The sequence below is a fragment of the Python bivittatus genome, unplaced genomic scaffold (assembly GCF_059951505.1).
Source record: "Python bivittatus isolate LINGU-HERP-01145 unplaced genomic scaffold, Pbiv_v1 ctg000610_np1212, whole genome shotgun sequence".
In the NCBI taxonomy this organism is placed as follows: domain Eukaryota; kingdom Metazoa; phylum Chordata; class Lepidosauria; order Squamata; family Pythonidae; genus Python; species Python bivittatus.
In genome coordinates, this window is record NW_028277088.1 from 53433313 (window position 1) to 53459149 (window position 25837).

At 38.0% G+C, this 25837-nt stretch overlaps 1 protein-coding gene across 1 annotated transcript in view; it reads right to left on the reverse strand.

Moving 5' to 3' along the window:
- Positions 1 to 43: 43 nt before the first annotated feature.
- Positions 44 to 25837, reverse strand: part of TPK1 (thiamin pyrophosphokinase 1) — a 293030-nt gene continuing 267236 nt past the window's right edge. The window contains exon 8 of the mRNA XM_088150863.1: positions 44 to 1370. Within this exon, the coding sequence (XP_088006989.1) occupies positions 1216 to 1370 (155 nt within the window). The 3' untranslated portion in view covers positions 44 to 1215. The remainder of the gene's footprint in view (positions 1371 to 25837) is intronic.

The window sequence follows — 25837 nt, forward strand, 5'->3', positions numbered from 1 at the left end:
GGTTGTTCAAAGTAAAAATATAAGTAACAAACGTATTTTCACTTATATTTTTATTAAGGCAAGCGTAGGACTAATTTACAATGTGATATTTGTTGACACTGCTTTCCAAAACAACTGATTTCATTAAACTTTGGCAAGTTTTGAGGAACTGCTTTCATTCAGCATTTGTTATTGTGCTTAATACAGACTAGAGCCAAGATAAAATATAATTAATATTGCTTACATTGTAGAATTCTTTCTGGTTTAATTTCATTGGCAGAGACATACATGAGACTTAAATTTGGTTGTCAGCTACCATAGGATCAGGAGAGAAATACACGTATTAGACACTATACACAGACACACACACACACTTGCTGTTCTTTCAGTCCCTGGCACAGTTTCACTATATCTCTTTCCTGTGTTGTTTTAATGCAAGCCAAAGAACCTATCACTGCCGACCATTTCTTTATGTGTTCTCCACATCATAAATAAAGCTCAGCTATTTGTGACTAGACCAGCAAGTGGGAGACAGAGAATTTACTGTGTTCTTTTCCTTGTAGTGGAAAAGAGAGAGACTAATAGAGCAGAGGGAGGAAAGAGTGAGTGAAGCCAGGCTCTGTGCTTATGCACGGATGTGTATTGAGGGCTGCAGGGGTCTCTGTGTGTATGTGTTTATGTATGCATGTATGCTCCCTTGCCATATCTGATTTGTACTGCATCCTCTAGACTAATTTTAGATGCATTTAGTAATGGCTCCATACATTTTTTTTAAAGTCATGGCCATTCACTATGTGGCTATTAATTAGCCAGTAGCTAAGAGGAGGCACTTCTTAATCCAAACCAGTAGCAAAGTTTTTATTTTGCTACAGAGGTTTGAGGCATGGAAGCAACAGACAGAATAGAGCATGAAATGTTGTATATATCCACTTCCGATTAGCAATGTTACATGACTTTAAATAAATCAACTTCTCTATATATTGCTTAAAGATAGAGTTATCTGAAGATGCAGCCACTTTCAGACTTTAAAGACAAAAGCTTATAAATACAGCTTTGCTTCCCGAAAAAAAATCATAAAATCTATGGCATTCAGTAGACTGAAACTGCATTTTAAGAAACCAACCATATAAAATGTTGAATTTTTATAAAAGTATAATGAAATAATTGCTATATAAAATTCTCAGTTGGCTAGTGGTTGAGGTTCCAGAAAACTTCACTTTTAAATTTCAAGTTGAACTAAGTAGAGTGACAGTCTTGCTTGAAAGCACTCCCTTTATCTTTAATTCCCATTGTCCAAAGCAAAGGCTTGTCAGTTTCAATGGTCACTATCCCCGTTTCATTGTAAGTGTTTGATGTGCTGACAAGTGTCCCAAACTTCAAAATACTTCTATCTGTAAGTAAGAAAAAAGAAATCTTTAATTCAAGATTTTTTGCCACATCATTTATACTCAGTGCTATTCACATATGCGTAGTCCTTGTTTAATGATGGTAATTGGGACCGGGAACTCCATCGCTAAGTGCTGTGGTCATAAAGTGAAATGTCATGGGTCTGCAGTGACTTATGATGGCAGTTGCCATGTTCCAGTTGCCATCCGGCGAATCCCGCATGGTTGTTGCATCCCATAGTCAGGTGATTGTTATTTGTGACCTCTTCCTGGCTTCATTGATTTTGCTTGTTGGAAGCCAGCAGTGAAGATTGCAAATGGCAATCACATGACCGGGGGCACTGCAACATCATAATTGTGAACCAGTTGCCAAGCACCCCAATCACAATTGCATGACAACGGGGACACTCTGATGGCTCCAACTACAAGGACCCATTGTAAGTCCCCCTTGTTCAGTGCTGTCGTCATCATTCAACAAGGACTGCCTGTAATGGTAAACATTCATATGCAAATATGGGGCTCCCTTTTGATGAAATTTACCACCAAATCATGGTGCTTTGCTGCATATCAGAGTATTTACACAGAATGTAGTATAGGCTGTAACTGCCATGGCTCCTCCCAAGAATTTGGGGATTCTTCTGAAAGTTTGAAGTACGTTTATTTAAGTTATGCCTGATTAACCCTCAGAATTACAGAACAAATCATAGGAGTATTAGTTCTTTTAAAATCATAGATACAAGTTCCAATCATACTGGATGGTAAGATTTTAGAAAACATTTAACCTTTTTAGAAAAGAAAGCAACCAGAAAAATACTTTTTCCTCAATGTGTTTAGATTTTTATTTACATGTTACATGTGTGCTCCTCCCCTTTCTGGAAAAAAATTATACAGGCTTCCAAGTCTGTGGCTAAGGGTTTACTCTGGAGTGTGGATGTGTCAACATTTAGCACCACAGCACAGGGCTGCCTAAAGCATTCCAAAGAGATGCTCTGCCAGCAAAATGAAGTCTATGCAGAAACAGCTTCTGAAGCAACCTTGTGAGCCTCTCAAAGGATGCAGCTGCTTTCGCGCTTCAAGGAGAGGTGTTTTGTTAGTGATAGAGCACTTTGCCAAGCATCTTTTTCGAATTCTTTGTGTAGCTTTATTACTATTATCAAAGATACCAGTACTGCACAGTATAAAAGCTAAATTAGTAATAGCTTCTTTTGTCCAGTAGGTGCCCCCTTTCATCTCTCTTCCAGGCAGAGTGGTGGTTTTTTTTTTTGGTAAAACACTAGAGAAAAATACAAGAAATAGATCCCACTCAAAATTCATATAATTCTTGTAAACAAGTGATTATATGCCTAGCAAACATTTCTTATTACTGTAACTAAGAGTAAAAAATACAAAAAGATGAACCATGGCCTGGATTAAACTAAGGCAGCAAAACTGACATACATCTTGGAAGCAACACTGTCCCTACATTTTCTACACCAAATTCTTCAGTAGCAATTTATAAAGGAAGGAAAATAACTGAAAAACTCAAATAATGTGCAGTAAGATGCAATCTTCACAATGTGTCTTCTAAGTGGAAAAATCAATGTTACTGCAAGGGCCTGCGTTCATTCCCCCCATTTCTCCTGGAACACACTTCAAAAATTAGGAAGAAAATTTGACCATTTGGGGTACCAAGTTAAAAGTAACTTCTCAAAGCTAAAGCAAGAGTATATAACAGAGCAAATGTAATGCAAAATGGAGCAACTCTTAGATTTCTGTAGCTGGAATTGATGCCTCTAAGTACTGTTAAAAACTTATCAACAGCATCAAAAATAATTTTGAGGCTTCTCTTTGTAAAACACAATGGAGCAGCAAGAGAGCTAGAACACTCATGCCCTCATAGCTAGACTCCTACAAATGGATCATCATGAGGCTCCCCTTGAATATATTTCAGAAGCTTCAGCTAGTACAACATGCAGCTGCATCCTCTCTTCTTCATTCCTCTCCCTCCACCCACCCTTTTGCAAGATGCAGATTATACTCAGTAATTCATTTTGTTTAAAGGCAGTACTTTCCCATTGTCAGAGCTTCTGTTTAGTTTTCTTTCCTTGTTTGTTTATTGTCCTTGCAAATCATTAATTGTTGTATTTTTAAAGTATAAAGTAATTGTAAAGTCAAGGAGTAATCGGAATAACAGGCAAATTTGGCCTTGGAGTACAAAATGAAGCAGGGCAAAGGCTAATAGAGTTCTGTCAAGAGAACAAGCTAGTCATAGCAAACACTCTTTTCCAACAACACAAGAGACGACTCTACACATGGACATCACCAGATGGTCAATACCGAAACCAGATTGATTATATACTTTGCAGCCAAAGATGGAGAAGCTCTATACAGACAGCAAAAACAAGACCAGGAGCTGACTGTGGCTCAGATCATGAGCTTCTTACTGCAAAAAGGACAGGAAGGCCTGGCGCAATATGGTTCATGGGGTCACGAAGAGTCGGACACGACTTAACGACTAAACAACAACAACAATTGTAAATAATTCAGTTCCATGTGTATGAATTCCTTTTGTCTTTCATTCTTGAAAGCAATGATCTGCATCACATTTTTGCTCTTGTATGTGTATGTGAGTTAGAACCTTAGGCAATACCACTGGGGAGGTTGAGGACAGTCAAGACAAGAACAGGCCATGGTGTTCATGGGAGAAGGGAGTCAAAAAACGTCATGATAACATCTGCATGTACTTGAAGCTCCTTCCCTTTTTTTATGTATGTTGCACATCTTTTTTGATCCTCTCTGGATTAAACATATCCTTCCTGAGGGGATATTAGGAGCTTCACAAATGCTTTGTAAACTGAATGAGCAAATGATTGCTATGAACAAAGGGCATGCAACTTGAAACCCCTCTAAACTGATTTCTAAGAAATTTGGTACTATTCATCCCTTCATAAAGTTCTAGTATCCTATCATTTTCCTATTCTGATGAAAACTGAAAAACATATATATGGAATTTAATAAATCTGATTTTATATAGAGATATAGATAGTATATAAAACTTGACCCGTTCAAATAACCCCTGCCAAAACTATAGTTTTCATTATGCACTATTGTTTAAAATATCTTAGATAAAGGGAAGAAAGAGCATCATTTCCCTTAAGCTCTAGAATCAGGTTCAAGCTGAGACAGGTTACTTTTGGGCCAACATGTGGTAGGCCAAGTTGTTTTTTGGGCACATGCTCTGGTCTCAGAGTAAGTGGTGATTTCTATGGAGCCCTAAACAAAACACAAATCTTTAAAAACAAAGCCACACATTTTAGTTTCAATCCTGGACATTTGCAGTTCTTAGAGGCTGGGGAGAAAATGTCCTAGGAGAGAAAAAAAAATCCTTGTACTTGCTTCTGAGTTTCAAAAGGTTACCTTAATCATCACACCATTGCTGGTATGGGCTGAAAATTGCCTGAAGGTGCCTTGTGAATTCATGACTAATGAAATATTTATACTGGACATTTTCTAGCTCACACTTTCCTTGATGTCTCTGTGCATGTTCAGTTGAATTTGTAATAGGTTCCTCTTGTAATACTTGGCACCACCAATCACATGCAAGTGCCTATTTGAGGCTGGTACTTGTGTTCCCATTGTTTCTTGAGTTTCCATTGTCCCCTTGAAGCACTCTAAGCACATGGGAGAATTTCTAAAGAGTTACAATTTTAATGAGACTTTTTACTGCCTTTCAGTAAATACAGTATGTCTCAAGTAGATGATTTCCACAGAGAACAAAACATTTTACAGATGATAGGAAGATATCCTATTTTTTTTCTTTTAAAAAATTCTTGCTGCCATGGATGGATGAATCTTGAAAATATGGCGACGACGATTAGGAATTACTGCAAATGGTCACTCAGGAATCAGCAAATGCAAAGAACATTAAAACCAGTTTGGAAGCAATAAGGATAAATACAATTTTCAACTAACTGAACCTTACATGAATTAAATAAAGTGTATATATAGCTTAAAGCAAATTTACCTTGATGACTATGACCAGTAGAAGCTGGACTTATAAAACAAGCAGCTCACTTCAGTCTTAAATGGCTAGGAAGTGTAAGAAAGCGTAAGCTAGGAGTTTTGGGCTGAATCGATTTGTTAAGGAAAATCTATCTTTTGTAGCTATGAAATTTAAAAAGGCAGGAAATGACCTGTAAGATATTCTCAGAAAAAACAAAACAAAACATGATGCTGTAATGATGATTTAATTTCCTGGTGTAAAAATTACTTATGCTTAGAAAGCTATCATATTAGAGAAAATTGTGCTGATTTCCAACATGGAATGTTTTTAATTTGGGCAAATAGTGAAAACTATAATCCTTTTACTACAATCTAAAGTGCTGTCTGGAAAAAAATCTCCTAAGTTATTTGATTACATAAGTAAAGAGTTCAAGTCAAATTCAACTCATGGTGACTACATGGACATGTCCACGTACGTTTTCTTCGCCACAATGCAGAAGCATTTTGCCACTACCATCTGCCCTGATGTATCTTTGAATTTCCAGTGTAGCCTTCCACCCTTCAGTTTCTTGGTGTCTCCCATCCAAGCACTGTTCAGTTTCAGTGCTTTTCAAGATGAGCCGTGATTGGCTAGATGCAGGAGTGAAGACTTGTTAAATGCTGAAATGTAATGTAAGCTGCTACCTTTTGCATACTTCCATGCAATGTAAGATACATCAAAACGGGGTGAAACCTGTGTCGAAACAGCACAATGTTGCTTTCATTGCCCACTCTTGCCTACCCCAACCCCCACCCCCACTGATGCCCCTAGTGCTACTGCACGATTAACTTGCCTTTATCAGGGTACAGTGAAAACAATGTAGAGAAAAATGGCAGAATGTGGCTTCTAGAATTCTTTCTAACATCTTTAGAACTGCTCTGCTCTGATTGTGTAATCAGGAGGGAGGCTAGGAATGGTATAGATGCCAACATTCAGAGTTACTGCCCATTTGCCTCTCCCATAGGGTTGTGCCAGAGGAAGTTTTTTCTGGACAGTTTTTCTTCACAGTCCCTGACTGGATTGGGCCATTTTTTGAAACTGAATTTTCTTCTGTCGGCTCCTCTCCCTGACCCATATTTGGCCATCATTCTGTTCTTAGAGAATTATCCTGCTGGTAGATAGATGGACACAGTACTAAGTCCCTTTGATTTCTTTTTACTTGTAAGATTGGGGAGAATTAAAAAAAAAAGCCTTGAGAAATGTAGATAAGGATACCAAGATGAGCTCTATACACTGATTTTGAATGGCATATCAAAAAAGAAGCGGGCACTTATTTTGAACAACACAGCTCTGCAAGAATCTATACTAAATTATCGCAGATTTCTGTTCTTGTATTATTCCTTTTAGGATTAGGAAACCTTTTATTATCACAGTGTTTTCTCCCATAGGCTTGCTGGGGATGAAGGGGGAAGTTTCTTCTTCTAATTTTTTTTTGGGGGGAGGGGGAGGTTCTGCACTTTAAAAATATTTTTCCTGTTTCTTTTCTTATATCTTATCTGTTTCACATAATCTTTAACAACATTTTTGAAAAAAAATACACTTGAGGATTTCAGTGATGACATGACTGATGACCTCACAAAATCTTCCTTTGTTGTTGTCGCTAACACCAGGAGTTGGTGGCAGTAGCCCCGGAAGAGCTTTTCAGGACTCAGGAAAAGGTCCAAGAAGAGCAGGCAAGTGCTCAGATGAAAGCCATGGAAGAAAGAGAGACAATACAAAAGACTCTAAAAGAAGTAGAAATAATGCAAAAGAAAGCCCTTGAAAAAGAGAAAAGAGCCCATAATGCATTAAAAGCTGTAGAAGAAATGCGTAAACAAGCTTTAGAGGACCTGAACAAAGCAAAGTGGATTGCAATAGAACAGGAACAAGAACAGGAAAGAATTCACCAAGAAAAGACAAGGTTTGGGGCGGTCCTGCAAGTCCGAAAGGAGGAAGAAAAAGCTATGAGAAAGACAAGAGAAGAAATAAAGGAAGCTAAGACGATGCTAGAAGAGTTAGACATTGCTAAGGAGGTGGCCCTGGAGAACTGGTTGACAGCTATGGAACAAATAAAAGGAGCTCAGAATGCTTTGGACATTCTGGAAAGAACTCATAAGCAAGTATTAGAGGAACAGAAAAATGCTCATAAAGAAATTTCAGGAAGAAAGAAAGATGGCTGAAGCTGCTTTGGAAGAATTATCAAGAGCTCAGAAAAAGTTAGAAGAATTAGAGAATGGTTGGAAAAATGCCCTGAAGAAACAGGAGGAAGCTCCAAAAATCTGGAATGTTTTTTTCCTTTTCCTTTTCTTTTTAATCTATGCTTTCTCTAAAGCTGGACCAGGCTTGTTTCCATGAGTGATTATAAGGTGATCTGATTTGGATGGATTTCATAGTTTTCTGATTCTCAGATTTCTTACCTTCAATCTTCCATAGCTTATATGTGCTTGCCTCAAAATCCCTCTAACTACAGAGTACTCTGCGAAGCATTCTAGAGTAATCTTTGGTCATGATGGACAACCACCAAGCCCTGGATTTTCAGTGACCTTCCTGAAACCCCACCCTTTCTTCTTCCAGGAAAAGAAGTTATTTTTTATTGTTAATCATCTTGTGTACTCTAGAAGTAGAAACAAAGGCTACAGACTAATAAGTAAATATACTACTATTACTACACAGTCTCAGACAGAGATGTACAACTCTTTTTCTGCTGGGAGTTTCACTTGACTTTTGAGCGGCACTTGAGAAAACAGTTATGGGAATTACGGCAAAAAACTACATTTTATTTCATTTATGTTTAAATTTGAGCAGAGTGAAATATAACTAGTCTCCAGTCATGCACTTAATACATTTCTTCTTCTGACCTTTAAAAATGTCTGTTTGGAAACAACTGTCATGAGCTCTCAAGGCTGCATCCAAGGTCTTCAGGGCCACCTGGGACCTTACAGCGGGTTGCGAATCTCTCCTGTGGGACATTTTGCTGCTCACTCTTGATCTAACCACTCAGAAACTCCTAAGTGAGCTTCCTAAGAAACTCTAGGTTCTCTGGAAAAGGTGTTTTAAAGCAGAGCCATGACCAAGCTGTAAGATAATTAGAAATGGGTAGTATTTGTTCTTGCATACATATTTTAGATGAAGCTTATGCTTGGTTGAAAGTTTCCATCTGATAGAAGCGTTCAGAGCTATTCTCTGCTGCCCTGCAACTTGACCTATAAAGCTTGGTTCATAACCAACAACCTTGTGTTCAGATTAAATCTCACAACAAGCAGCTTTAGAATGGAGCTTTTAAAAATAAACGAGTTCCCTTATGTTTAATAAAATAATAGAAAGCATAGACACATGGAAAGTGGAAATAAAAGTTGGCATGCTTCAACGAAGCAGCACCTCTAGGTTTCATTGACTGTTCATTTTGAAGTGGAAAAATGCTATTCGGAGAATGGGTTGATTGATTAGCTCTTGTCAGTAGCATGAAATTCCTCTTGCTTTCTGAAGAATCTATTTTGTATAACTCAATTCACTTAGGTGGGACCATTACTTTTCTTTAGGAAAGAAACTCCATTTATCTTTATGCTGCTCTGAAGCAAATAATCCTTATCAGAGCAGTGAGCTAAAAATGATTATCTAAGACCATTACATGGGTCTCATAAGCTTTGCACTTTCTTTTCCTTCATCCCTTTCTTTTCACAAGTCCTGTGCGAAAAGGAGCAAAACTGAAGTAAAAATGTTGTCAGACATTCATCATAATAAAGATGGGATCGCAGTATACTGTACATTCCCAGGACCGATCTCATCGTGGCATGGACGGTCTGCATTTGGCCGTATGGGAACCTCGTGCATTAAAGATCCCTGATTTTCAGACAGCAATCACATTCAGCTGAAGCTAGTTACTGCCCCTCCTCAACACAGATAGCTAAGCCGAAGGAGGTGGGAGGACAGCATGCATTTGTTTCGCTGCCAAGGACAGCATTGCAAAGACCTGAGAAGAAGTTACACTAAGATTGAAAAGCCCAGCGGACTTCATTTATAATGAGCAGCAAGTGATGGTTGGGAGGCTGTCTGGGCTGATGGTTAAGGCTCTGGACTAGGAGTGGGGTGCCCTGCGTTCTAGTGCTGCCTTAGGCATGAAACTAAGTGGTGATCTGGGCCAGTTACTCTCTCTCAGACCTGGGAAGAAGGAGTGGTCAACCGCTTCCAAAAATGTTGCTTAGAAAACCACACGGACTTGCCATGTAGTGTCAGAAGTCAAGACTGACTGGAAAGCAAAAAAGAAAAAGTGTTAAGTCTTGTTTTCTTCAAAATTGCCTACGTTCTTGCAAACTTCATGTTACATGTAGGTGCCCTTTTATAACAAGAATGGCCACTACTGGAGGAGTAATCAAAGAATTAGGGGTATATGGCCAAGACGATTCTTCCTCAAACGGCTCTCTTACTCCTTTCCTTTCCTGCACAAACACACATTAGTCATAAGGATGGAGGTGGTGGCTAAACTGCACAAGTAAAATCAATAACATTGCATAAATGAAATAAAAAAGAAATAAATTCAACAGAGTGAAACTTAAATGGATTAGGAAAGCAGTAGACCCCAGTTTTGGACAGGAATTTGAGAGCATATAAAGGTGCTCACACAAAATGAGTACTATGGGACAGCATATATAGTCTCAGGACAGGTTGTTTGTAACTCCTTTTTGCTGCTTCCATTGGGGCAGGTAGTAAATAATATCATTTGTCTTCTTTTAATTCATGACTGAGCAGTACACGTTTCCAAGCAAGGCTCTGGGGTTCAGCCAGATATCACCTCAATTTTCGACCAAAGCTTATAGGAACTATGCGAGGCCTGAAAATGAAGAGATGCAGGCTTGCAATTTGTTTTGCAGCAAACTGTAGTTTCCCATTTAATGTTGTTTAAATGAAATGTTGATTTTAGATAATTGCAACCTAACACTGGATTAAGGAAATGGTGGATGGAGAAGCCGTTAAGTATGCCCTTACTACTTCCATGATCCCAAGAACAGGCCAAAGGAAAGATGCCAGTCCCTATAATTTTAGAGACACTACTCCAAGCCTTCTGTCCGCTAGGTGTGTAGAGCTTCAATATCCACAACAGTTGAAGTCCAACATATATATAGGGCAGCAGAATGGGGAAAGTGATTTTGGTTGCACATTCACACTGGCAGCATGATACCTACAAGGTTCCCACTGTAGTGCCAGAATTTGTTTTGTTTTGCTACATGGCTGGAGACAATCCATAGATCTTACCGTACTTATGGCTAATGAGGCCAATTGATTCAAACTCTGACTATGTTTGGATTAAACCTACAGATCCCCACCCAGCTGTAGGCAATAACAATGGTTTGGGATGGGATCTGTAGAACAGCAAAATAAAACCGGGCATTACAATTGGAATCATATGAACATCACAATGCAGTTGTGGCTGTCCATCAAGAACAGCTTTCCCTGACCTGATGACATTTTCCTCATATAAAACAGACAGAATTACTTGCGTTTTAGTATTTTCTTCTCTATAATTATTATGAAGCAATATGGTTTTGCACTCTTATTTTGTACTGTAGATTGTTTTGACAGAGAAAGAAACAGAAAACCTTTGGCCACATGCAATAGAATTAAGTGTTAATTTTGCCAACACGATGTTCTAATCTGCTAGTTCATAATTAAACACACCTTTTTAAAAATGTATGTTATTTCATTACTTTATTAAGCCCAGGAGCTATCCTTTTGATCAATGTACTATTTATAGACCTCTAGCATCTCTGTTTTTCCAATTACGAGTCATTATTGTTGCCTTTTATTTATTGACTTGTTTATGCAAAATCCTACGTATGTTCACTACAGGGAGAACGTAGGAACTCTTGGACTTCAAATTGAACAAACACATGCAATGAAGCACTTTAGAGATTCGGCAATCCTGATCCCAGGAACCCATCAGTTAAGTGTGCTTTTTTGAGTGGGCACAAGAAAAGCCTCTACAATTTGATTAAAAATAAAGGAACTTAAAATGAGGGAAATCTTTCTTATCAAAGATTTGTTGCTTTATTTTAGTTAGGATGAAAATAACTATATTAATTGTGCAACTGAGATTGGATATTTTAATTTTGGGGGTTAGGGTGTTTTCCCTGACATGTTTAATGTTGCTCTCTTATTGATTGGTTTTCTTTTGTTATTTTAAAGAAGTGTTTACCAATGTACTACATGTCACTTAACATTGCTTCACTGGTTAAGGCGGCTTCTCTACTGATTTTTTTTATATGTATGTTTCTCTCTCTCTGTTTCTCTCTATATTTCTGTATATACAGACATAAACATTCTACAATATGTTTTTCTCATCTTCCAGATCACCATTAGGCAGCAAATCAAACAAAAACTCTATAAATTTTGCTGGCATCTACTGGTCATCTGGATTCTTGCAGCTCATCTGGTAGTCTGACTATTATATATTCAGGTAGTCCTTGCTTATTGTCTGCCTCACTTAGCAACCATTTCAAGTTATGACAGTGTAAAAAACCCAGCTTTGTGACCAAGCCTCACATGTATGACTGTTGCAGTGTCCTGTGGTTTCATGATCGCCATTTGGGTATTTTGCAACCTGCTTCTGGCAAGCAGAGTTAATGGAGAACACGGAAGTAAAATAGCAAGTTGTGGTCATGTGATGTCTTGCTTAACGACCAAATGGGAAGTGATGTCGTAAGCCCATCTCGGTCATGTGATTTTCTGCTTAGTGATCGGGGCACTTAGCAACAGAGTTGCCGGTCCCAATTGTGGTAGCTAAGCAAGGTCTGCCTGTCTGTCTATCTATCGATCGCTCGTGGTTGCTATCGGAAAATATACATACACACACAGACACAAATATACATATACATTTCAAAATTTCTCCTCGTTCCATGAATTGTCTTACATTAAAAGGAATATTTGGAACTCAGTGAGATTCACAATACTTCTCCATACCTTTCAATTCTTGCATGTCCTTCTTGCTTCTATTACACCCATGCACGGATTCATACCTTTCCTTTTGGCTCTTTAAACTTTTTGTCTTTTTCTCTTGAGGATCCCATCAACTCCATCCATGTGTGTATAATCAAACCATATTAACCTTTATTTCATACTGCTCATTCACTTTTGTGTCAGTCCTCATTCATTCATTCATTCATTCATTCATTCATTCATTCATTCATTCATTCATTCATTCATTCCATTCCTCTATCTCTTCTTGTTTATGGCACCTGCTTCTTCAATGCCCCATTGCAACTGTATTCAACCTTTATGTTTCTCTGGATATATCCAACTCTTACTTCCATATAACAGTGGGCAAAAGCATGATCTTTTTTATAGACAGCAATGTTTGATTCTTTCAACAAACATTCTTTCCTTGCAAGAGACCATGTTCCACTCATTACCTTTTTACCAGCATTTGTATGTATTAACATTTCTCCATCATTCCCCCCCCCCCCCATTTAGGAAGTATTCTACCAAGGTGCAGCAACTGAAAGTGCTTGCTCTTGTTTTTCATTATGTAAATGTTCAGTGGCTTACTCCATTTTCTCATCAAGCACCACTACCTTGGCCTTTGATATGTTAATATTTAGATCAATTCTGCTTGCTGCATCGTACAGTCTGTCTCATATCCACTGAAAATGATTTGAGTTCTTAGTAACATGAATTGATGTGTATAGAAAAGTATATGTACATTCATGTCCCCAACCAAAGTATCTTGAACACCCCGACATACATTCCTTTTCCTTTTCCCTTAAATACATTAAACCAGCATTGGACATCACACCCTGTTGTCTTATTCCTGTTCAACATTGAAATATTCACTAAGCTTTCCACTTATTCTTACACATGCTTTTCTTCCATCATATACCACTCTTATCACAGCAATCAACTTTGAACTCCATATTTGTGAAAAAAAATCCATAATTCAAACCTATTCACAGTTAATACATTATCATCATCATCATCATCATCACAATCATCTGCTTTCTCTAAATCAGGAAACATACAATAAACTTCCTTTCTCACATTCATGCATTTCTCAATGACTTGCTGAGGAACCAATATGGTATGCACATTCCTTGCCTAGCATAAAAGCACACCACACTTCCAACATTTTGCTTATTTTACCTCTTGAACTCTGCCAAACATCTAATTACTCTGTAGTTTTTACACTCATTTTTGTTACCCCTCTCTATGTATTGTTGGAAACAGTTTAAAGCTCTATATGTTAAACAACTTGGAGAGTTATTTTAAGCAAACTACACCCATATTTTAACATAACTCCAGTTACGCCTTATATAGCTGCAGTCTTACCATTTTTCTACGTTCTCATAGCATTTATGACTTCCTTGTTATCATTTTTTCTTGGACATTAACCCAGAATTTGTTGTAATATTATTCTTTGACATATCACTGTCATTTCCATACAAATCTCTAAAAGATTCTTTCTAGCATTCCCTCACTTTATTTCAATCCCAGATCATTTCATCACCTTGCCATCAAGATCACTCTGCATTTTCTCCCTCTTTTAATATTACAGGTAGTCCTTGAGTTACGATTATTCATGTAGTGACCATTTGAAGTTACAACAGTGTTGAATGAAGGGACTTATGACCGGTCCTCTGAGTTCTGGCCGTTGCAGCACCCCCGTGGTCATGTGAGCAAAATTCTGGTGTCTGGCAACCAGCTTACACTTATGACCAGTTCCAGTGTCCTGTGGTCATGTGATTGTGATTTGCAACCTTCCTTGTTGGCTCCCCTCCCCCCGCCAAATTCAATGGGAAGCTGGCAAGGAAGGTCACAAGTCACTGGGGTAAGTCCCACCCTCGGCCTTTCTTTGCTTGCTCACATGCATTACTGTGCTGCGAAGGATATTTATTTCTATTGCATTTATTGAGAAAAATAGATTAAAATGATTGTATAGATTATTGGTACACCATGCTCAAAAGCTTTAATTTTTCTCCTTGAAGCTAATTGTAGGTTGCCTCAATTTTCAATCACTTTTTGAGATAAAGGACAAGAGTTGCATAGCAGGGTAGTGATACATGTCATTGCTTCCCAATTCTAGAATATGGAGGATATGAAGGTAGCTTTCAATTAAATCATAAACCTAGTGAAAAGAATAGCTTTGGTGTGCACTTGGAAGTAAAACTACAGGGGAAAATTGACAACCCAGAAATTCAGCAGTAAAAGAGCAAAAAGACAATAATAGATTAAATCAAATGCATCTTTTAACCCAAGTGCTTGAAATCAGTTGGATTTCTGTCAACTCCCAACTATTTCAGACACATGGGTTTAAAAGACAGTGAGAGGAACAATTGAAAAGTCAGGAAATAACTCCCTAGGAATATCTTTCCAAGGGCTTTAGTGAGTTCTTATCAAATACACTTGATTTACAGACCAGGCTGTTTATCATCTTGTCTGAAATCTTCCTCTGGGGTGTGCTCACTCTCTCTCTCTCTCTCTCTCACACACACGCACGCACGCATCCATGCAGACAGCTTCTTTTCCTTCACTAGGCCACACAGAAATCTGGACAGAAGGAGGAGTATTTGTGAAGTATGTCCAGAGTCAATCTAACCCACTTCAAATGAATCCAAAATTCTTTTGGCTATTGTTCTCAAAATTTAGCTCTTGGTTCATGTGTATTTTAAGGAAAGTTGCAGAGAAAATCATGTACGTTAGGAAAAGCTACACACATTTTCATGCTTTGCTAGTTCACACACTGATTAAGAAATTGGATAGCAAAGATTTAGAATTATATACATAGAAAACTGACATATATCAGATAGTGACTAATTTGTCTATTCTTAGATGTGGGTCAAACAGATGGGACTAGAGAGTCAAGCTATAGATGACAATGGAAAATAATGCATTCATAAGTTCAGTACTGCGTGGTAAGAGAAAAAATGGCTTTCTAGATTCAGTATCAAGAAACACTGGCTTCTTTTCTGTGTGCTTTTTGGAAAAACAAAGTGAAAACACAGATAGTAATCAGAGATGTGAGATATGTAGCTATGAGTGATCCAGCTGTTAGATGACAGCATACGGCTATTGATATTAGACTCAGTAAACTGCACATAGATTGAACAAATGTTACTTTGGTTCCATAGGAAAACACAATTATTTTTTGTGGAGTTTCTGAGGGTTACAAGATGACAGATTCATCAAATCCAGCAGTACTCTGAAGAATGGCATTCTTCAACAAAAGAGTGGTGATAGCAACCAAAGGCTTTTATCCTAGCACAGAATCTTGTGAGACAGTTTCCCATACTGAATGAAGATAAACAAAGTTAGATGCTAAGTCACTGTATTACACTGCTTAGTGAATTTGCAAAGAAGGAAGATGGAAGGGAAGCTCTCTGTCTTGGTATCTTTCTGCTACAGATGATAATAGCCCCTGTTCTTATAATGTCAAGTATTTCTTTTTGTTAATGGCTTTCCCACCCTCCACCAGGTATAATCAATTTGATTATCTGAAAATCCCATCCTGACTATCATTAAAGTCTAGAAATAAATTTTACAGAGAAGATGTGTCCCTTTTGTTATCTCAGCTCGTCCTCGAAATCCAAAATAAATCTTAAGAGAGTCAAAAAGGGATTAAGTTATTTTCTAAGTAATCAAAGAATATTCTGTAATACAACCAGATTGCTTTGAACTGTATTTGTGCAACAGTTATATGTCTCAATTCTGCCAGACAGCAAGGAGTGCAGAATGTAGCCTTTTTGAAAATCTCAGCATACAGTTGAAAGAAAAGAAAAGAAAAACAGGTTATTCACTTTTTTGGCTGTATCAATGTCCTTGAAATGATGAAAGCAGTGCCCTCTCAGGACTCAGAAAACAGACGGATGTTTGAATAAATTTTCTAGCGGTAGAGGTAGGTCATTTCATGCTGGACCCTTAAGTACAAAATCAAAATACGTTATAGAAAGCAGAACCATAGTTCATACAACAGAACCATTCAAAATAAGAATTACTCAAATATGCACAGTCTGAATAATTTATACAGGAATAAGTAGGACAAGTGATGGTATACTGAAATGGTATATTTATGTTTCCTTAGTATGTAGAACTAGTCTGTTTTTCTAAGTTGAAAATAGAAATAGAAGAACATTCAAAATGCCATGATTTAGCAGAGCACTGGCACTCAAGTGGAATATTGCTCAAACATGATCTTGCATTTTGGGAAGGGTAGCAGTGGATTAAAGTTGTGAGAATGAACATTCTGTTTTTTATTCCTTTTATCAACAACCCCCAAAATTCTCCTTGGCTGGTGGCTTTTTACCTCTGATGACAACAACACATTTCTTAAAAGGACCACTCTTTAAACTTGTTGGGGGGGGGGTGTCCAAGTAGCAGGAAAAGTGAACACAATGGAAGAGGGGAGATGGCCAGAACAGAGAAGGAACATAACCTCTAATATAGTAAAGAGAATAATTTCTATTCGTGCTGGTGGACTGACTGGATTTTAATTCTGATGGCCCAAATTTAGTTTTTATTGAACAACCTGTTTGACATAGTACTGCTCAGAATGCCTATCAAGATCAGCTGTCCAACAATCTTACTTGAGACAGGTTAGCTTCCAGGGGTGAGGGGCAATACGTTAACTTAATTATACAGGCATTTTTAATAGCTTTTCAACCCTAAACTCCTGGCTGGGGTGGGAGATATAACAAAAGTTGAAGGATTTATAATCATTAAAGAAATGAAGATAAAACAAGTAAATAATGCTTTTCCTTCCTCATTTCTCATTCAGTAATACCTTATTGAATTAGATTGTGTGCTTTATAAGAATTAGATTATGTTACGCTGATTTTTAAAGTTACCATTTGTGTTTTTGCTTATTTAGGCATTGGTATTCCACTTTTCAGGCAAACAGCCTTTGGAGAACAGCTTACAACAGAACTGAGGTAGAATAAATGCAACTTAAAAAGGAATAACTGTTGAGTTGAAAAATCAAGCATATTCCATATAGGAGCTAGGATTAAGGGAACTACAATGTTTTTGACTGAGGGCAGAGAATTTCCAGTAATGCTATATGGTTGGGGGAGATTCTGCTCTGTGACGTAACACTATACATTTTGCAGTAGATATTTAAGAAAAGAAGAGAAAAAAAGAGAGGCAGATGTGGCTGCCGTTCTTTGTCCCTCAAAATGTTTAGTTCATCTCATTGTGTAGAGCTTGGGACTGGGATCTACCTGCATCAGAGCTCTGAGAGAGAAACAGAGACAGACAGGATGGATTTGAAGAGCAGGGTATGAAATACCTAATACTGTGAAATAAATGTATTGCTTATGCTTTTCATGTTTTGAATGAAACTTTTTCCCCTCTTAAAATGCCTCAGATCAGTTAAAATAGAAAAATGCTGTCATGGAGAAAGAGTTCTCAGCTAAGTCTACACTTAGGTGTGATGGAAGGCTACTTTTTTCCTTCTGATGACCTCAACCGCAGGCCATAATGCTACTTGTGTATTACTGATCTCAGGAGGTTTTAACCTCCACATGGGCGCTTACTTGGCTTAACAATACCAGCAACACATTTAAAGTTAATAAGTTCTAATCAGCAGCCCTTCAGACAGTAAAGGAGTTACTTCAGAGAAGTTGTGTATTTGGAGAGGTTGTGTACTTACGGCCTAGGCCGTAAATACACAACCTTCTACTTTTTCTTCTACTTTTAGTGACAGAATTAAAATGTCTGAATTGTAAGATGGCCACCCTAATAGTCTAGCATTAGAAAACTGATAGTGCACTTAAAAAACAACCCTTTTTTCTACAAAGAAGTATAAGAAAAAACCCAAAAACTGAAAAAAATATTGCTTTAAAAATGGCCACTCTTTAAAATTCACTGAGACTTTGGATGACAGATGTTTCTTCCCCTTTGCTACTGTTGTATTTTGCAAAAATACTTTTTAAAGTAGAAGTAGTTAGTCTTTAGTTATGCCTAAAACAAAAAGACTATTGATATTTTGCTTTGCTTTCCTAGGAAGTTCACACTGTAAGGATGGAGAGGAATCACCGACTCATAAACTTGAAATGTGAGATTGCAAATAAATTCCGCAAAATGATCTTGACATTCTGACAGCTGCAATTTATCATCATAAATTACTCTGCTTTGCTGCAAACTTTCTGCCATATGAAGACAGTGATCTTTCTAAATTGCCTAGTGTCCTCTTCCATAATGAACTTAGGTTTTGAAGATCTTGATACCCACAGATAAAGAATACCTCGGTGGAGAAATCCAGGGATACTGGGGCCTCACTGTACATCTGTGAAAATATTCACATACTACTGATCACCAGATGAAGATGATTTTTCTATCTAGTTATTGCAATATATTGCTTAGGGGAGAGATTGGAGAACATAAGACAATGGATGACAGTAGTAAACAAGTCTGTCTCAGATATCCCTCCTTTATTTATTTTATATCAGTTACCATAGACCTGCTGTTCTGTATTTTCTGTAGTCATTGTCCTAGAAGACTTGGTGCAGTGCATGAGATAAAAGTCCTAGAAATTCATTGTGGACAAGATATAGTCTAGGGTTTCATGCTTAGTATACAGACATGACAGGGCAAAACCCAAATCCAAAACTTGTTTTATTGTGAATTTCCCTAATAACTAGAGAAGGTCCATTAGGCTTAAAATATATGTTGAACATAGGGAGAAATACCTCACTTGTTAAAGCAATTTTACAATGGCATCAGTGACCAGGGTATAGTACAAATGTTTATTGGATGTAGTCAAACAGAAGCTGCATAGTTAATGGAATTGGAATTTAAGCAATAATCAGTTAGGAGGTTGAAAAAGATTTTATATAAAACACCCTAACTCAAACTTTGCCACTTTATGATTATATGATGTTATCTGACTTTATGATTCCACTGATCATTTTGAGCTAATTATTCAGTGGGTTAACCTATTTCACAGGGATATGGGGATAGCATGGTAAAAGGACTACATACAATGTAATGTTATAAGAAGTTTGAGATTCATTAGCACTTCCTGAAACCACACTCAGATATGGCATTCAGTGTTGCTTCGTACCTGGAGGGAGAAATAGCAAAAATCATTACTTTCCAGGTTAGCAGAAGAGCTGTCTTGGATTCGTGCTATAAGTATAAAGTGGAAGTAATCAAGCACTGCACTTCTGAAAGATTCTTACACATGATTTTTGAGAAAAATGATCTTCCTCTTCATGTAATTGATCAATAAAGGAAAAATATCCAGTTTATTTTCCTTTTAATAGAATGCTGATTAATGAATTACAAAAGGATAGACTAGAAGGAGAATGCAAAGACAATGTAAAAATCATATTTGTTAAATGCACTGTTGGTATCATATGGCCAATAAAACAAGGACACAGAAGTTGGATCTTCCAGAGTCCAGTGATTGTCACTGGTAATGGAATACTTGTATTATGTAATAGCCGTTTAAAAAGGTAACTTCAGAAATCAGCAAACAAAGTTTGAATTTAGTACTAAATTAATCATGGACAGAAGCTCTCTGTCTCAACAGACAACAGCTTATGAGGGAATTTAACTAATAGTCTTAAGTTTGGTTAGGACTTGAATCACAGACTACCAGGAAATACTAGGACTGGATATCAAATATGGGTAAATTAATGTCCATCACATAAAGTAATGCTCCTCCTTTAAACACTTAGAATTTTTTTTTCGCCAGTTCCGTATGCACATATCCAGTGTCTTAGCAACAGCTCAATGCACAGTGGGGTTCATTCTTAAATTTTGTACCTGAAAGGAGGGTAGTTGGTATTATCCGAACTCTTATGCTAAGGTGTTACCTCCATGAGGCTCTGGAAGTGGGTGAGAAGTGAGAAGGCTCTGGAAGTGAGAAGGTCATTGCCCAGCTGGAAGTAGCCCAGAACAGTTTCCTAAGGAATATTCTGGTCCTTCCTCAGGGCACTGCTGCGGCCATCTTTAGGATGGAAGTGGGGTTACCCTCAATTTCCATTAGAATTCACTTTGTACCACTAAGGTACTATAAGAAATTAAAAACCCTCCAAGATCCCCACTTAGCTAAATTTTGTTAGGGTTGTTGTTGTTTTTTTTGCATTATATGGGTGGAAATCAATAGACCAAATGCCTGTCTCCTATCCTACAATTGTATTCCCTGCTCTCTTTAGGGGAACTTAGTTCTTGGAGCAGTGAAAAAAATGGAGATAAACTTTCGTAATGAGATCCCTGTAGAGATGTTACTGTGGTATACTCTTTAAAGCACACTGTTAGTACCACCATTGTCTCTCCCAGGTCTCTGTTCCTGAAAAGCAATATTTTCAAACACCCTTATCTGCTGTAATAGAAGACCATATGGGACTAACCAGATCATCATTAGAAGTATTGGGCACCAACTGACTCTCCTATGATAATGGCTCAATCTCTATCCTTGCTTGGAACACAGCTGGCTGGAAAACGAAAAATGGATGCCTCTTTTCTGGAATATATTAGCTTGTTTGATATTTTGTTGCTCCAGGAAACATGGGCCATGGATGATATACAATATCTCCCTCTGGATACATTCCATACACACTCAAGGCGCTACCCAGTGTTAAAAATGGAAGACCCTCAGAAGGTTTGAGCATAACCATCACTACAAAAGTTAAGATCTCTACACTGTGTTGGAGCCTTGTGCCAGTATGACCCTAGCCCTTTTGTTTCATCTTAAGCCACACAATATGTTTGTCATCAATATATATCTCCCCCCATTATGCAGACAGAATTAAGTTATTAGTATTTGGGATCTTTTTGGCAACTATATCTCTAGTCTGCTTTGCCAGTACCCAGATGCATTAGTAATTATTGCTGGTGATTTCAATGCTTGTATTGGAGAGTCAAATGCTTTTTTACAAGCTCATTTTAATTGAATGAAGTAGTCTGCCCTTTATAGGCTCGACAATCTAAAGATAAACATTGTAATATGGCAGGCTTCCGATTGGCCCAGTTTATAGATAGTCTGGACTTGGTCATACTAAATGGCTCTGCTAGAGGAGACTTAAATGGGGAACTAACCTACTGGGGCTTTAAAGGAGCAAGTCTGGTTGATTATTTTATGGTTCCACTTACTTATGCTCATCTAATAGCATATTTCTATATAGGGAATCGTCCAGATAGTGACCATTTCCCATTAATCTGCTGTTTGAATCCTAAAGTAACTATTAAGTTCCTAGCTGTAGCTCACTGTCCCCTCGGGACCACAACAAAAAGATTCATTTGGAATAAATGGTCTTCCAGAGTGGCAAAAAACTCATCCGCTCTGTTAAACTCAAAATCCCTCCTTCAGCTCCGCTCCCAAATTTGTTTAGCAGACTCCTCTGAACAGATATTATCACATTACCAGTCTATTATCCACACTCTCCAGGCCCAAGCATTTAGAGTTTCATCAACTAGTTCTAGCCCCTTTCATATGAGATTCAAACCTTGGTTTGACAGAGATTGTTATAAAGCAACTCTGACAACTCGTTAGGTTCCTTCCAATCACTCAGAGAGCATAAGAAATTTTATAAAGCAGTTATAAAATCTAAGAACAAGCGCTGAGAGAGGATTGGGGGAGATTAATTGCAGCAGCTAAGCTTAAGAACCCTGTTTGGTTCCAGCACCAAGTTAACTGCTCTCCTGTGAGCAGTTGTTTAGGTCCCATCTGCCAAATACCTGCAGATGTTCAGGAGAGTTACTTTCAGAACATTTGTAATCCAGAACTATTAAGTAATCCAGTGGTGGTTCCCCACCCAATGGTGACTTCTCCCGAATGTGGCTTCCTGTGTCTATAGCCGAAGGTAAGGATCTCGTTGTACACTTGAAATCTGGGAAAGCTCCTGGAGGTGATTTCATCCTTCCAGAGTTGCTAAGAGAAAATAAAGATTGGTGGATCCCACTGCTGGCTGCTCTTTTTACTTATATTAATAGCACAGCATGTTTTCCATCTGAGTGGAAAGAGGCCAGTTATCCTCTCTATAAGAATGCAGGAAAGAGACTTAACCCTGCCAATTGCAGACCAATTAGCTTCCTTAATACAATAAGCAAAGTATATTTATTTAAAACTCTTGGATTGGGTCCGAAGTGAACATATTCTTGTTGAGGAACAGGTGGGATTTAGAGGGGACCATTCAACCTCAGACCACTGTCTGGTCCTGCACCATTTTACTGAAAAATACACTTCACCGCCCAAAGGCGCCCTTTTTGCAGCTTTTGTGCATTTTAAATCAGCTTTTGATCTGATTCCAAGGGAGAGGCTATGGCAAAAACTTCAGGAATCCTCAATGAATAAAAGATTGCTCCTTCTTATCCAGACTCTTTATTCTAACAATATTCTATTGTTAGAATAAAGAGTCTGGATAAGAAGGAGCAATCTCTGAGATTCAGATGTTCCCCTTGGGAACACCTTTCTGGAGCTGTTTCCAACCAAAAGTGGGGTAAGGCAAGGGTGTGTTGTAGCCCCTTTACTTTTTAATTTGTACATCAATAATTCAGGCTCTCTCATCTTCTAATCATCACTCTTCAACGTTAGTAGATTGTGCAATTCCACCCTTGCTATATGCAGACAATGTAGTAATTTTGTCTGTCTTCCAGGTGGGAATGAGAAGGCCACTGAGGGCATTGGCTTCCTTTTGCCTAAAAGAACAGCCTGTAATAAATTATCAAAAAACTAAAGTGTAGTGTTTGCATGAAACAACAGTAGGTTACATAAATGGCAAATTAATGGGACCCCAACAGAGCAGGTACGTACTTATAAATACCTTGGGGTTCAGTTCCAGACTTCCTTATCTTGGAGTGCACAATTCTCTTATCAGGCAAGTGTGACCCAACCTAGCTCCATGGCTGCCTTAAGATTCTTCTATTCAAAGGGGGCACATTTTATTCCTGCAGCTTGCAAGGTTTTTCTTGTTAAGATCCTCTCTCAGCTTCTTTATGGTATTCCAATTTGCATTTTTACAAAGTTTAATATCCTGGAAGCTGTCCAGTCCAAATTTATAAGAGCAATACTCAGTTCCAAGATGCATCAGGAATGCTGTTAGAGATGGGTTTGGTTTCTGTGGTGCCAGAGCCTGGTTCTATCTCCTTAATTTCTGGTTGAAATTGTTTTTTTTTCCCCCTGTGGGTCTGGCTCCACTGGTTCTCAGAGACCATTTTAAATCAACCTGGCTGACAAAAGCTAATAGCAAACTCCAGTCCTTAGGACTTTCTTTGGAAAATCTGTCTGTTAGGGCTTGAAAATGCCAGGAGTCATCTTAAACAATATATCTGGGATATTGACTTTCAAACCAGTTTAAGCCTAGTATCCAACCCTACAGTTTATGGATTCTTCTCAAACGGGCACGTGCCATCATCTTACCTCTCTTCAATTCTAATTCTGAAATTCTGTCGGGCCTTCACCTTGGCCAGGTTGGATGCATTCCCCTATGCAGTACTGTGGGACAGAATAAAAACATCCCCTTTTAGCAGTGCTCATGCCCATGTGGAGGTGGCTCTGTGGAATCCCTAAGCCATATGCTCCTTTGTTGCTCTCTCAACAAGGAATCAAGGAAGATATATATTTATCCTATTTTATAGAACCACCCTGGTAGAGAACACAATGTCTATCTGTCACTGCTTCTATCTGACCAGGACCCTGACAATTTTTTTTTCCAGGACTGCCTGATTCCGTGCTATCATTTGTTGTTTCTGTCCTATCAAGGCTGAAGTTTAGCATAAATTTTGGTGATTGCCCCTGCTGTTTATACTACAGTTACTATCATAATGTATTTTATGTAATTTTATTGCATATTTTTAAAAAGTTTTATTAACGATTACAGGTCGGTGTATTTTATTGTTGTACTTTCTGGCCCATGGGCTGTAATAAAAGTTTGATTTGAGACTCACCATTGTAAGAAACATACAAGCCTCTCCCAATATGTCGTCAACATCACTCACACTTCATTTAGGAAGGCTTTTACATCTCTCTGCTTTCAGACCATGCCTACTGCATTCCTCCAAGGGAGATTTTGTAAACGTACAGTGGAACAGTGCCTCTTTCCTTGCAATGTTGGCCAAGTGGAGGACATCATGCATTACATCCTCTTCTGCCCTGTGCGTGATGTTAGGAAGCACAACCAAGAGTACAAGCTCTATCTTTATTGTAAGGTTACATTAACAGAATCTTGCAAGGCAAAGATTTACTCTCCAGAAAATTACGGAGGGTCCCTTCTGAAATGTTTCCCACCTCTTCCTCTCTCTGTGGGCTGAGAACTTTTACATCCAGTTGTCCAGTCCATGGTTCTCCCTCCTGTCTCCCAAGGTCATTCCCACATACCATTAGATATGATGACATTAGGGGGAAAATACTAATGATAAATAAACTTAAGGGGTCAGATGCTGAATAACTGAACTACCTCTTACAGAGCAATTCCAACTGTTAGTAGTCACATTGCTACTTTTGTCATGTTTTCTTTTAAACTCAGAAAGACATTTTTAATTCTTAATTTTTGTACTGGTCCATGTTAACTCAAATCCCCTGCATGCCTTTTCTTTGTTCCCCTCCCTTCTCTTTTTCTTATTAATTAAAAAAAAATCTATATAATATTGTTACAATCTGTGGCCACAACAATAAAGTGACTGACTGATTAATATTAGGGCTGGAGTCTAACCTGGAAAGCTCAAAAACATCTTGGAATAAGATAATGGGAAACCATTTTCATATCATTACAAAAAAGACTGTGTCAAAATGTTCATAAAGTTAACAGGCATTAAGTTAACTTGAAGGATACTTTACCTTTATGGAGACTCTCTAATTAACTTAGGTAATCCTGCCAGTAGGTGGAGCTCCTACTTCACGTGTATGCCTAGAGTATGCCTTATGAGTATATGATTGATTGAACTGTGCATGGCCAAGTGCACAGGGTGTTGATTTTAATATAGAATGTGATATAAGCAAAGCCCCTACTAAGCAAGCTCCATTAGCTGTTCCCTCCAGTTGCCTAAGAGCATCTATATTATATGGAAATGTTATTAATAGTAATATGTCTTTGCTACTGAAGATGTGGCCCATTACTATTAAAGGATATGTATAACATTTATGAAGCTGAGCGTGTTGTAAGGAAACACAGAAAGTTAAATACTTCACATTTTAATTATTATATTTTAATTTGCTCGAGAAGTGAAGTTAGGGAGCAAACTACAAGGTGATTCAAAACAGGAAACAATAAACATCCTGCCTGGTCCCCTTGAAGGTTAGTTTTTTCCTGATCCCACTATTTCGTGTTCGAAAAAGGCAAAAGGACCAGGGTCATGGCAAGAAGGCAGCAGATCTATTTGCTACAAAGGTCTCCCACCCTCCTGACTCTTTATCAAACAGAGCGGGTGGAAGGACAGTTGGCCCACACTGCTTCCAATGAGTTGGTTTCAATGAGAAGCAATTTACCTAAATAAAAATTAAAATAGTTGGGAGCAAAAACTGCTTTCCTCACCATTCCTGGACTGTCTT